General features: G+C 47.4%; 1 protein-coding gene across 1 annotated transcript in view; it reads right to left on the bottom strand.

The window, feature by feature from the left end:
* The window catches only part of CACNA1C (calcium voltage-gated channel subunit alpha1 C), a 755,167-nt gene that overhangs the window by 154,281 nt on the left and 587,402 nt on the right, over nucleotides 1–13,484 (bottom strand). The window contains 3 exon segments of the mRNA XM_068141830.1: nucleotides 1,949–2,174; nucleotides 4,061–4,221; nucleotides 8,062–8,088. Of these exon segments, the coding sequence (XP_067997931.1) occupies nucleotides 1,949–2,174; nucleotides 4,061–4,221; nucleotides 8,062–8,088 (414 nt within the window).

Here is a 13,484-nt window from a genome sequence, read left to right as displayed (position 1 = left end):
TAAAAAGGAGAACGATGGTAAGTTCTAAACAATCCCATTGGACAGATAACAAACATAAGCTAGTTGTGTACACTAGCTCTGGCTTCTGCTGGCTTTGCTGACCTTGGCTGCATTGCTTTGTTGTGGCTGAGTATTAACAAGCAACTCTCTGCTCATCTCTCTTCTTGATTGTGTACAGGGAGCAAGGGGACAGGGAGTGGGGAAACGATTAGTAGCCCCCTGGTTTGTCCAGGGGGGGTTCTGGTGCTGTTTGTAAGTGGTAAACACCTGTAAATGCTGTCTATTTTGTACATATTCATTGCATTTAATTTTTACAATGTAGTTTTCATAGAGTCATTGAATCAATAAGGTTGGAAAAGACCTCAGAGATCATCAAGTCCAACCTGCCACCCAAGACCTCATGACTATTACAGTATCACAGTATCGATAAGGTTGGAAGAGACCTCAAAGATCGTCAAGTCCAACCTGTCACCACAGACCTCATGACTAGACCATGGCACCAAGTGCCACATCCAATCCCCTCTTGAACACCTCCAGGGATGGTGACTCCACCACCTCCCTGGGCAGCACATTCCAATGGCCAACAACACTTTCTGTGAAGAACTTATTCCTAACATCCAGCCTGAACCTCCCCTGGCACAGCTTGAGACTGTGTCCTCTTGTTCTGGTGCTGCTTGCCTGGGAGAAGAGACCAACCCCCACCTGGCTACAACCTCCCTTCAGGGAGTTGGAGAGAGCAATATAGTCTTCCTCTCTGGAGATATTCAAAACCCACCTGGCTGTGTTCCTGTGTGATCTGCTCTAGGTGCTCCTGCTGTGGCAGGGGTGTTGGACTGGATGATCTTTTGAGGTTCCTTCCAGCCCCTAACATTCTGTGATGCTGTGATCCTGCTCTGGCAGGGGGGTTGGACTGGATGACCTTTCAAGGTCCCTTCCCGCCCCTGACATTCTGTGATCCTGTGATCCTGCTCTGGCAGGGAAGTTGGACTGGATGATCTTTCAAGGTCCCTCCCAGCCCCTAACATTTTGTGATCCTGTGATCCTGCCCTGGCAGGGGGGTTGGACTGGAGGATCTTTTGAGGCTCCTTCCAACCCTTAACGTTCTGTGATTCTGTGATATATGCTATGCACTGAGCAGTAGAATAGGATAGAATAGAATAGAATAGAATAGAATAGAATAGAATAGAATAGAATAGAATAGAATAGAATAGAATAGAATAGAATAGAATAGAATAGAATAGAATTAGAATCGAATAGGAGTAGACTAGACTAGACTAGACTAGAATAGAATAGAAGTAGAGTAGAATAGAATAGGAGTAGAATAGAAGTAGACTAGACTAGACTAGACTAGACTAGACTAGACTAGAATAGAAGTAGAGTAGAATAGAATAGGAGTAGAATAGAATAGTAGAGAATAGAGTAGAGTAGAGTAGAGTAGAATAGAATAGAATAGAATAGGAGTAGAATAGGAGTAGAATAGGAGTAGAATAGAATAGTAGAGAATAGAGTAGAGTAGAGTAGAATAGAATAGAATAGAATAGAATAGAATAGAATAGAATAGAATAGAATAGAATAGAATAGAATAGAATAGAATAGAATTAGAATTGAATAGGAGTATACTAGACTAGACTAGACTAGGAGTAGAATAGAATAGAATAGAATAGAATAAGAGTAGAATAGAAGTAGAGTAGAATAGAATAGGAGTAGAATAGAATAGAATAGAATAGAATAGAATAGAATAGAATAGAATAGAATAGAATAGAATAGAATAGAATAGAATAGAATAGAATAAGAGTAGACTAGACTAGACTAGACTAGACTAGAATAGAATAGAATAGAATAAGCAAGGTTGGAAAAGCCCTTTGAGATCATCCAGTCCAAGCTATCACCCAGCACCACCCAGCAGGGCCCCTGCCCCGTTCCCCCCGAGGAGCAGGCAGGCAGGCACCTGGTGATCTTGAATATCCTGAGGAGCCGAACGCATCTCAGCACGGAAATGCCCAGGGGCGACATGATCTTGGTCTCCACCAGGATGGTTTCCAGGATTCCACCACACACAATGAAACAGTCGAAGCGGTTGAAGAGGGACACGAAGTAGGCCTGCAGACCGAGGCTGTACATCTTCAGCAGCATCTCTGCCGTGAACAGAGCTAGCAGCACCTTATTGGCAGTGTCTGGTGGGAAGCAAACAGAAACAGAGCAGTGAAACTTAGCACTCACAGCTCACCACCAGCCCTTGCCAACAGGAACCCCCTTCTGGGGGGCTCAGCTTCGTGTAAGCTTCTTTCAGAGGATGGACCTCAAAAGCATGGGCATCTATGTCAAGTTACACCCAGCCCTGACGGGAGTGGGCTGAAAAGAACCTAGCCCCCAGGTGGGCAGAGAGACTTGGTCCCTGCTCCCCCTGGGTCAAAGTCTATTCCACTCCCCCCTCCTGTCCACCCAAGCCTATTTAAGGGGAGCTGTGTCCTGTCCTCTCTTGCTCCTGCTCCTTGCCTGTCCGAGAGGCTGCTCCTGCTGCTCCCTGCTGTTGCTGTGACCACGGGGTGGGACCTGCTCCATGCAGCATCCACACTCCCAAGGACTGCATCTGAGGAGAATCCACCCTGCAGCCAGAGAATCCTGTGCCAGCTGGGCCTGGCTTTGGATATATTTCTATTCACCCTTTTCCCTTACAGCTTTGTAACTTTCCTTTCACTCAAATGCCTTTTATACTTTGTGAAACTTACCTTTTTACTTCCCAATCGATTCAAGACTGTTTCTGTTGTGACTTTGCCTCTCTTTTCTCCTGCCTGATTTGCTTTCCCCTCCCAGGAAAAAAGGGAGAGGGGAGGCAACCTCAATCTGTTGCATTTGGGCTTTTGGACTCCAGGAAAGCTTAAAACACCACAGCATCTCGTTCACAGAGATGCTTTAGAAAGGTGCTTACAGCAGTGCTTAGGTCCTGCACATTGTCTTGGTTTAAAGGGCAGACAGAAATGATTTTGCTCCCTCAGGCAGTGAAATAAAGAGGCTCTCTTTGAATTGGAGAGGAATACAGAAATTGTATTAAAAAATATCCAGGAAAATCCAGAAGACAGGAATCCTTAACAGCTAACACATGGATAGGACACCTGAAACCCCCCCAAAACTTTCCCCCAACCAGTCGAAAGCAGAAGCCCCAGGGCTCCTTTTCTCCCCTCCCCCCAAGCCCAGTCTCCCTTCCATTAGGCCTAAACAGGCCAAAAGTGCACAGGAAAAAACTTAGTTAGGCTTCTGAAGGCCACAAACAGACCTCCTCCCCCATGTTAGCAGGTAGGGACTCCCTCCAGAGAGCCAAAAGGGAGGGAGAAAAGAGGGAGCAAATTGTACAGCCTGCTTACGAGAGAGAGAAGCAGTGTGGGAGTGTGGGACAGAACAAACTATTTACACTTTCCTGGTCCATCCCTGGATCTTCCTGGTCCTCCTGGAGGACTCAACTATATCTCTGTGGTTTTTTTTTCCAAAGACACCAGCCTGAAAGCCTACACACACATCTGGGATGTACTGCACAACCACACAACCTCTATGGCAGGTGCAGACCTCCCTGCATGCAGCCTCCCATCACCTCTGTCAGCTGCAGATGGGAGTCAGAACAGAGGAGCTGCTGTGCTACCTACCTACTGTTGCTTAATTAAGCCTTTCAGATGCTCTCACCTCAAAGTGAGGATTCAACTGCTCTGCAGACCTAAGAACTTTACAAATCTCTCTCCTTCACCTCCCTAGTAACTAGAATTTATCATAGATGCCATTTCAGGGGGAAGCTTGGGGAGCCTGCAGCTCCCTGCAGGTATCCATAAATTAGAAATCCACTTGCATCAGCTCCTGAGGTCAGCTACAGAGTGCTTGGGCTGGAAAGGAGGAACTGGATGTTTCCTCTGAAACTTCTCCCATGGCCGGCAGATATTTTGCTGCACTATTTGAGACACTCCACAGACAGAAGGCTATTTGGAGCTGTGTCTGCTCCTTTTGCATCAACTCCTCCCTCCACCCCCTTCCTTGACACCAACCACAATGAAGCCAGCCAGCAGCCTCTCCTCACCTTGGACCTCTGTGAGCCAGTCTGGCTGGTTGTAGTGTTCAGAAGCAATAGTGAGGGTGTTGAGAAACACAAGGAAGATCACCAGCCAGTAGAAGACATTGGACTTGACAGCGGCCCGGCACTTCCTCCTGCAGAACCGATTCCATCGGCGCCAGTAGCGACTGGGGAAATGGGAAGAGAAGAAGCTCCTCTCAGATGGGGATCCTTAGGCTATGGCAAATCTTTGTCAAGAGAGATGCCAGTTTGGATTTATTATGCAAGAGCAGTGGAGAATAACTGCAAAGTTCATTCTCAGCAATGTTCCCCCAATCTCAGTTTTGTCAACAGTTGTGATCATCCCTCCTCTAGCTGGAAGAATAAAGTTAGTCCTAAGCCAATTTTGCAATGTTTAGGGGTGAATAAACCTCTTGAGCAATGCCTTAATTTGGTGAAGGCAGCCATCACAGCTGTCCTGAGAGGGGCTTTAAAGAAAGGGCCCACAAAAATAGTTCCTATTGTTGTATGTAATGCTTGTGGCCTGCAATGGAACCTTGTCTAACCTCAGGATAGGAGCTGAAAAGTCCTCACTACATACCACAGAGCTTTGAATGAAGTCCTTGCAGAGGTGAGGTCAGACAAAATCCAACATTCATCACTGTTCAGGAGTGAGCCCAACACAAGGGCCAGCTCTGAGGAGAACCTCAGCATCTCACCTTCATGCCTGGTACTAAGGATACCACTTGCTAATCATCAGACCTTTTAAACCTTCGTCTTCCATGAACACATCCCCTTGTGTCACTGATTTCTGAGGGTAATTACTAACCACAGAAGATATTTAAAGCTAATTACACACCTCCTACTCTTCAGAATTTAACTTGCATAGCAACCAGTTCCCAGGCAACACTTGCTGCTGTATAATAAATCCAATAGTTGAATATAGAGATTATATACACATATGTGTGTGTGTGTGTGTGTGTGCATGCCTGTTTCTTTCTAGAGACATGCACATGGACTCAACATTCCAGGAAGAAAGACATTTTCTTGGCTAATCTTCTCTCATGTACTATTTCCAGTGCAGAACTATGGTCATGGTTGAGGTCAGGCTTCAGCATCTATGTGAACTGAAGCCAGGCACTGTGAGCATTGCACACTGGGCAAGAACTTTGCAATGACATTTTAACTCCAGGCCATCAAAGCCAGGCTGGTTTAGCTGGGCAGTTCCTAAAGGCAGCCAGTGTGGCTGGCAGACATTTAATAAAGGTAGTGTGCGTTGCACTGGATGTGGGACAAGAAAGCTTTAACATCCAGCTGGCCAGGGAGCTTGGTTGTTCTGTCTGGGCCATTCTATTCCTGAGAAAGTGGGGAACAGATGATCCTTGAGGCCCCTTCCAACCTGTACTCTATGATTCTATGAAAGGATCTTCCCCACTTTCAAACTGAGCCCAACATTTAGATGTTATTATTGCATCCTGGCCTGCATCAGGAACAGTGTGGCCAGCAGGAGCAGGGAGGTCATTCTGCCCTGTGCTCAGCACTGGTTAGGCCACACCTTGAGTCCTGTGTCCAGCTCTGGGCCCCTCAGTTTAGGTAAGATGTTGAGTTGCTGGAAGGTGTCCAGAGAAGGGCAACAAAGCTGGGGAGGGGTCTGGAGCACAGCCCTGTGAGGAGAGGCTGAGCGAGCTCAAAGGTCTTTTCCAACTGGGTTAATTCTATTCTGTTACAGAATCACAGAATCACCAAGGCAGGAAGAGACCTCAAAGATCAAGTCCAACCTGTCACCACAGACCTCATGACTAGACCATGGCATCAAGTGCCACATCCAATCCCCTCTTGAACACCTCCAGGCATGGTGACTCCACCACCTCCCTGGGCAGCCCATCCCAATGGCCAGTTGCTCTTTCTGTGAAGAACTTTCTCCTCACCTCCAGCTTAAACTTCCCCTGGCACAGCTTGAGACTGTGTCCTCTTGTTCTGGTGCTGGTTGCCTGGGAGAAGAGACCAACCCCTTCCTGGCTACAACCTCCCTTCAGGTAGTTGTAGAGAACAATGAGGTCTCCCCTGAGCCTCCTCTTCTCCAGGCTAAGCAACCTCAGCTCCCTCAGCCTCTCCTCACAGGGCTTGTGCTCGAGGCCTCTCACCTCTATTCTTTCTTTTCTTTTCCTTTTCTTTTCTTTTCTTTTCTTTTCTTTTCTTTTCTTTTCTTTTCTTTTCTTTTCTTTTCTTTTCTTTTCTTTTCTTTTCTTTTCTTTTCTTTTCTTTTCTTTTCTTTTCTTTTCTTTTCTTTTCTTTTCTTTTCTTTTCTTTTCTTTTCTTTTCTTTTCTTTTCTTTTCTTTTCTTTTCTTTTCTTTCTTTTCTTTCCTTTCCTTTCCTTTCCTTTCCTTTCCTTTCCTTTCCTTTCCTTTCCTTTCCTTTCCTTTCCTTTCCTTTCCTTTCCTTTCCTTTCCTTTCCTTTCCTTTCCTTTCCTTTCCTTTCCTTTCCTTTCCTTTCCTTTCCTTTCCTTTCCTTTCCTTTCCTTTCCTTTCCTTTCCTTTCCTTTCCTTTCCTTTCCTTTCCTTTCCTTTCCTTTCCTTTCCTTTCCTTTCCTTTCCTTTCCTTTCCTTTCCTTTCCTTTCCTTTCCTTTCCTTTCCTTTCCTTTCCTCTTCTCTTCTCTTCTCTTCTCTTCTCTTCTCTTCTCTTCTCTTCTCTTCTCTTCTCTTCTCTTCTCTTCTCTTCTCTTCTCTTCTCTTCTCTTCTCTTCTTCTCTTCTCTTCTCTTCTCTTCTCTTCTCTTCTCTCTTTTCTTTTCTTTTCTTTTCTTTTCTTTTCTTTTCTTTTCTTTTCTTTTCTTTTCTTTTCTTTTCTTTTCTTTTCTTTTCTTTTCTTTTCTTTTCTTTTCTTTTCTTTTCTTTTCTTTTCTTTTCTTTTCTTTTCTTTTCTTTTCCTTTCTTTTCTTTTCTTTTTTTCTTTCTCTTCTCTTCTCTTCTCTTCTCTTCTCTTCTCTTCCTCTTCTCTTCTCTTCTCTTCTCTTCTCTTCTCTTCTCTTCTCTTTTCTTTTCTTTTCTTTTCTTTTCTTTTCTTCTCTACTCTACTTTACTCTACTCTACTCTATTCTATTCTATTCTATTCTATTCTATTCTATTCTATTCTATTCTATTCTATTCTATTCTATTCTATTCCATTCTATTGAAATCACTAGCAATCCCACATGCTTTGGTCTGTACTTGTGCCCAGTTGTGCATGGCCATGAGAACGTGGTGGTGCAAACAGTTTTTTGTGTGCTTCCTCAAACTCCACCGGCTGTGGGAAGGTGACTCCGTATGCAGCTCGGCACAGGGATGCCAATGGGCAGCACACACACACACACACAGGTGTACTCCCTGATTTGCAGCCCTGTTGATTCTTCAGGTAAGATGAAGAACAGAGGTGCTCACTTGTTCCACTTACTCCAACAAAGTAATTAACTTTTTACTGAAACTGACTTTGAGTGCAGAGTTCTGGGGGGCAGCTGGGCTCCTGCTGAGCAGGCAGAAATGGGCTGGGACCTCATCAACCAAGTTGCATGAGTTCAGGCAGCCTCTCCAATGGAAATTCACAGATGGACACCTGGGGACTGCTTCACCTTTTCAAAAGCTTTAAATCAACAGGGAAGCAAAAGCCACCAGAAAAACGCCGCTTTTGCCATGGTGAAAGGGAGAACTTCAGCAAAGAAGATGCAAACCTCACCAGCTGAAAGCATTGCAGTCAACCAAAGCAGAGTAATGCAAGGGTGTAGCAAAGAGAACCTTCAGCTGGGGGAGTTGATGCTGCCATCAGTTGAGTACTTCCCAGGGAAATCCTGTCAGTAGTCCCTGTGCCTCATTTTACTGTGGAACTAAGAAGCAGCACCTTGATTTTGGGGAGGTGATGGACTAAAATGTGACAAGTTTGGTAGGATCTCCAAGAATCACCACTGTACCCCACTGCTGCAGGAGCAAATCATCTCACACAACAGGGAACAAGACCAGTGGGAAGGGGGGAAAAGCAGAAGTCAGTTTCACTTACCTGAACTTGGATTTTGAGATCCGATGCCTGCAAGACAAGAATTGCCATTAAACTCTCTGAGGCTGGGCCATACCTCCCAGGCTTGTTATAAAAATCACAAGAGAGAGACATAAAGTTCAGCTCAATTCATTGTTTTTCAGGTGTCCCTGTTTTCCTTTTGAATCCCCTGTTAAGTCCCCAGAGGCACTCTGCGTGGCTGCCATTCCCTGATACACAAACCCTGGGTTTTGGTGAAGTCACGAAGCAGGAGCCATGCCAGGATGGGATTCTACCACCGACAGGGATCAGTGCATTAGCTTTCTTCTTGGGTAGAAAGGCTGCCCTCAAGCTAGGAGCACTCTGCATCTGCTACCTACCCAACTGATGTTTCCAGCATGGCTTTTTGTAAATGTTCTAGTCAGTGGGATTTCTCTTGTGTTAAAACAAGTATGGCATGATACAGACTCACTGCTTCCACACATCACCTGGCACTTCAAGATACAGAAGCACATTATGAAACCATGTGGACAATAAGGCTTCCTTTTTCATCCAGCAATTAAAGGAAAACCAGTGCATGGAGGATATGTTTCAACTTAGATACTAATCACAGGATCAGAGGATGTTAGGGGTTGGAAGGGACCCCTGGAGAGCTTCCAGTCCAACCCCCCTGCCAGAGCAGGAGCAGAGAATCCAGCACAGCTCACACAGGAACACATCCAGACAGGGATGGAAAGGCTCCAGAGAAGGAGACTCCACAACCTCTCTGGGCAGCCTGCTCCAGGGCTCTGGGACCCTCACAGTCAAGAAGTTCTTCACACACAGTATCACACACAGTATCACTAAGTTTGGAGGAGACCTCACAGATCATCGAGTCCAACCTGTCACCACAGACCTCATGACTAGACCATGGCACCAAGTGCCACATCCAATCCCCTCTTGAACACCTTCCTCATGTTGAGGTGGAACCTCCTGTGCTGTAGGTGCCATCAATTGCTCCTTGTCCTATCACAGGGTGCAACTGAGCAGTGCTTGTCCCTTCCTTCCTGACCCCCAGCCCTCAGCTATTGATAGACATTGATCAGATCCTCTCTCAGCCTTCTCCTCTCCAGACTAAACAGCCCCAGGGCTCTCAGCCTCTCCTCCCCAGGCAGTGCTGCAGTCCCTTCAGCATCCTTGGAGCCCTCCCTTGGACTCTCTCCAGCAGATCCCTGTTCCTCTTGAACTGGGGAGCCCAGAACTGGATGCAATATTCCAGTTGGGGCCACACCAGGGCAGAGCAGAGGGGGAGGAGAACTTCCCTGGATCTGCTGGACACACTCCTCTGAATGCCCCCCAGGATCCCATTGGCCTTCTTGGGCACCAGGCCACGTGGCTGTCCCATGCAGAACTTGTTGTTACCATAATACTTATTTATCTTTGTTATCTGTGTAAAGTGCTTTGAACCCCAAAGGGTCTGAAGGATCACACAGTCTATTGCTATCAACAACACTTTGCAAATTCAGTATTCCTGAAAATTTGCCAACATTCCTACTATATATGGATTTAAATATCTAATTCCATACACTCACATCAATTCACCCAAAGGACCTGGGACTTGGGCTGCAGCAAGAGAAGTGTGGCCAGCAGGGCAAGGGAGGTGATTCTCCCCCTCTGCTCAGCTCTGGGGAGACCCCACCTGGAGTCCTGCCTCCAGTTCTGGAGCCCCTGTTACAAGAGGGATCTGGAGGTGCTGGAAGGTGTCCAGAGAAGGGCCAGGAGGATGAGCAGAGGGCTGGAGCACCTCTCCTGTGAGGACAGACTGAAGGAGTTGGGGCTGTTCAGTCTGGAGAAGAGAAGGCTCTGAGGAGACCTTCTTGTGGCCTTGCAGTATCTGCAGGGGGCTACAAGAAAGCTGGGGAGGGACTTTTGAGGGTGTCAGGGAGTGATAGGAGTGGGGGTAATGGAGCAAAACTAGAATTGGGTAGATTGAGATTGGATGTTAGGAAGAAGTTGTTGCCCATGAGGGTGGTGAGAGCCTGGCACAGGTTGCCCAGGGAGGTGGTGGAAGCCTCATCCTTGGAGGTCTTTAAGGCCAGGCAGGATGTGGCTCTGGGCAACCTGCTGTAGTGTGAGGTGTCCCTGGCCATGGCAGGGGGGTTGGAACTGGATGATGCTTGGAGTCCCTTTCAACCCTGACAGTTCTGTGAAATAATCCAATTAGGTTGTTCTGCAAAGTCACACACAAAGCTAGAGACAGATCCCAAACCTCTAACCACTGCTTTGCTGCGCTTGACACATGTCCCCTAAAGCCTTTGAACTGTCTCTCTGTCTTTTGGTACATAGATAATGGTGCAGAGAGAGAAATAAAGATCTGTGGGTGCACTGACATGAGTCAGAGGTGATTTGGGAAGCTGCAAAATCCGCTACCAATAACGTAAGAAATGACAGTCTGGGGAATGACTACAGGCAGGATATTTCTGCTGGCTTGAAGCATTTCTTAAGGTTCCCTCCATGATAGGCAAGTGATTCATTGTTGACAATAGACAGCAAAGGTCTTACTGCAGTGGCTTAAAAAATGGATTCACTGTTGGTAGACACAGGACAAAGTAATTGCAGAATCACAGAATTATCAGGGTTGGAGGGACCTCAAGGATCAGCCAGTTCCAAGCCCCCTGCCGTGGCCAGGGACACCTCACACTACAGCAGGTTGCTCAGAGCCACATCCAGCCTGGCTGCAAACACCTCCAGGGCATATCAAAGAGTATCATCGAGGGAGGTGATTCTCCCCCTCTGCTCCACTCTGGTGAGACTTCACCTGGAGCACTGTGTCCAGTTCTGGAGCCTCTACTGTAGGAAGGATCTGGAGGTGCTGGAAGGTGTCCAGAGAAGGGCCATGAGGATGAGCAGAGGGCTGGAGCTCCTCTCCTATCAGGACAGACTGAGAGAGTTGGGGTTGCTCAGTCTGGAGAAGGCTTTGAGGAGACCTTCTTTTGGCCTTGCAGTATCTGCAGGGGGCTACAAGAAAGCCGGGGAGGGACTTTTGAGGGTGTCAGGGAGTGATAGGAGTGGGGGGGATGGGAAAAAATTAGAAATGGGTAGATTGAGATTGGATATGAGGAAGAAGTTGTTGCCCATGAGGGTGGTGAGAGCCTGGCACAGGCTGTCCAGGGAGGTGGTGGAAGCCTCATCCCTGGAGGTGTTTGCAGCCAGGCTGGATGTGGCTGTGAGCAACCTGCTGTAGTGTGAGGTGTCCCTGCCCATGGCAGGGGGGTTGGAACTGGCTGAGCCTTGGAGTCATCCTAGTCTTTGCTAGCATGTGTGTTACACACACTGACAAGAACACTTCTGGTAGAGAAGAACTAATGCCCTGGGTGAACAGCATGTCACATTGTGCTGCAGAGACACAGTGAGCTGTACCAAGGGTGAGGAGTGAGCATCCTGGACGGTGAAGCTCCCCCAGCCTGGCACAGAGAATTCTTTATGACTGCTACCAGCAATCTGTACCGCGCCGGATTTACAGGCAGCTCAGGCACGGAGAGAGGAGAGGGAAAAAGGAGTCAAGCATCACAATGAAGGAGAAACCTGGGCCCAGAAAAGGAGGTGCTGAGCACTTTCATAAGGAAAAGTTGGTAGGGGAGGGAAAAAGAGATCAAGAGAGATGTCATGGAGGGGCCCTGCTTGGTGAAAAGTGAAGGACAGGGAGTGTGAGTTCCTCTGGTGACCTCTCTGGCTAACAGTTTCCCAGTGAGGGAGCTGTGTGATACTGAAGGAGCCTTGGATTTACTTAGGTAAAAGGGCTGTGGCAGGTGTAGTAATCCTCATGCATGTCAGAACTACATCTTAGGAGCATTGCAAGCAGCAGCCAAGTGCCTTCAGTGCTCCCACAGGTTAGCTACAGCCTTTACCCTCCCGCTGCTGCCTTGCCTTACTGCTATGGCAAGAAGGCTTTGGCACATGTGGGTGTGCTATATATTTAGAACAGGACAAGGAAGGATGAAGAAGTTTCTATTTGGAGGCAGAATCCCAGAGTGAAGTGGAATTTTGGAAACACAAAGAGCCAATTCTGAAAACATTATGCCTGAATCTGAAGTATGTTTTACAAATGACCCTTAGGATGGAAAATCTTTTGTCTTTCAGAACCAGGGCTGCAGTATCACAGTATCAGAGGGTATTAAAGGTTGGAAGGGACCTCCAGAGATCACCCAGTCCAAGCCCCCTGGAGAGCAGCATCACCCAGGGCAGTCTGCACAGGAATGCATCCAGGTGGGGTTGGAAAGGCTCCAGAGCAGGAGACTCCACAACCTCTCTGGGCAGCCTGCTCCAGGGCTCTGGCACTCTCACTGTAAAGAAGTTCCTCCTCATGTTGGCAGTTAGTGACATCATACTAAAAAAAGCCTTTCTTTTTTCATATGGGGCTGCCAAATGGGCTGGATTTGGGGCCTTGCTATCACCTCTTTGTGACTCTGCAAAGTAGCATTTGACAGGGCTCAGAGTGGACAGGGTCTCCAGGGCCAGAGTGGCTGGAGAGCAGCCAGGCAGACAGGGACCTGGGGGTGCTGGTTGATGGTAGGCTGAACATGAGCCTGCAGTGTGCCCAGGCAGCCAGAAGGGCCAATGGCATCCTGGCCTGCATCAGGAACAGTGTGGCCAGCAGGAGCAGGGAGGTCATTCTGTCCCTGTACACTGCACTGGTTAGGCCACACCTTGAGTCCTGTGTCCAGTTCTGGGCCCCTCAGTTTAGAAAGGAGGTTGACTTGCTGGAACGAGTCCAGAGAAGGGCAACAAAGTTGGGGAGGGGTCTGCAGCACAGCCCTGTGAGGAGAGGCTGAGGGAGCTGGGGTTGCTTAGCCTGGAGAAGAGGAGACTCAGGGGAGACCTTCTTGCTCTCTACAACTACCTGAAGGGAGGTTGTAGACAGGCAGAGGTTGGTCTCTTCTCCCAGGCAGCCAGCACCAGAACAAGAGGACACAGTCTCAGGCTGTGCCAGGGGAGGTTTAGGCTGGAGGTTAGGAAGAAATTCTCCACAGAGAGAGTGATTGGCCATTGGGATGTGCTGCCCAGGGAGGTGGTGGAGTCACCATCATTGAAGGTGCTCAGGAGGAGACTTGATGGGGTGCTTGGTGCCATGGGTTAGTTGATTAGGTGGTGTTGGATGATAGGTTGGACTCGATGATCTTGAAGGTCTCTTCCAACCTGGTCTATTCTATTCTATTCTATTCTATTCTATTCTATTCTATTCTATTCTATTCTATTCTATTCTATCACTGCATCCACCAAGTTTACACATGGATCAGTTGTGTCCCTGGTATCCTGTCAGATGTCTGTCATTGGCTGAAAATTTGTGTCCAGTTCTGGACTGTCTTGAGAAACTGTGCTTTGAAATCATGCTGCAGAGGCACATACTGAATCCATCTCAGATCACTGCTGAGTGTTTTGCATGTTTTTAACCATATAACTCAGACTAA

Source organism: Melanerpes formicivorus, unplaced genomic scaffold (genome assembly GCF_026170545.1).
Source record: "Melanerpes formicivorus ecotype bairdi unplaced genomic scaffold, bMelFor1.0.p_v2 SCAF_8, whole genome shotgun sequence".
NCBI lineage: Eukaryota > Metazoa > Chordata > Aves > Piciformes > Picidae > Melanerpes > Melanerpes formicivorus.
This window is presented reverse-complemented; position numbering and strand designations above follow the sequence as displayed.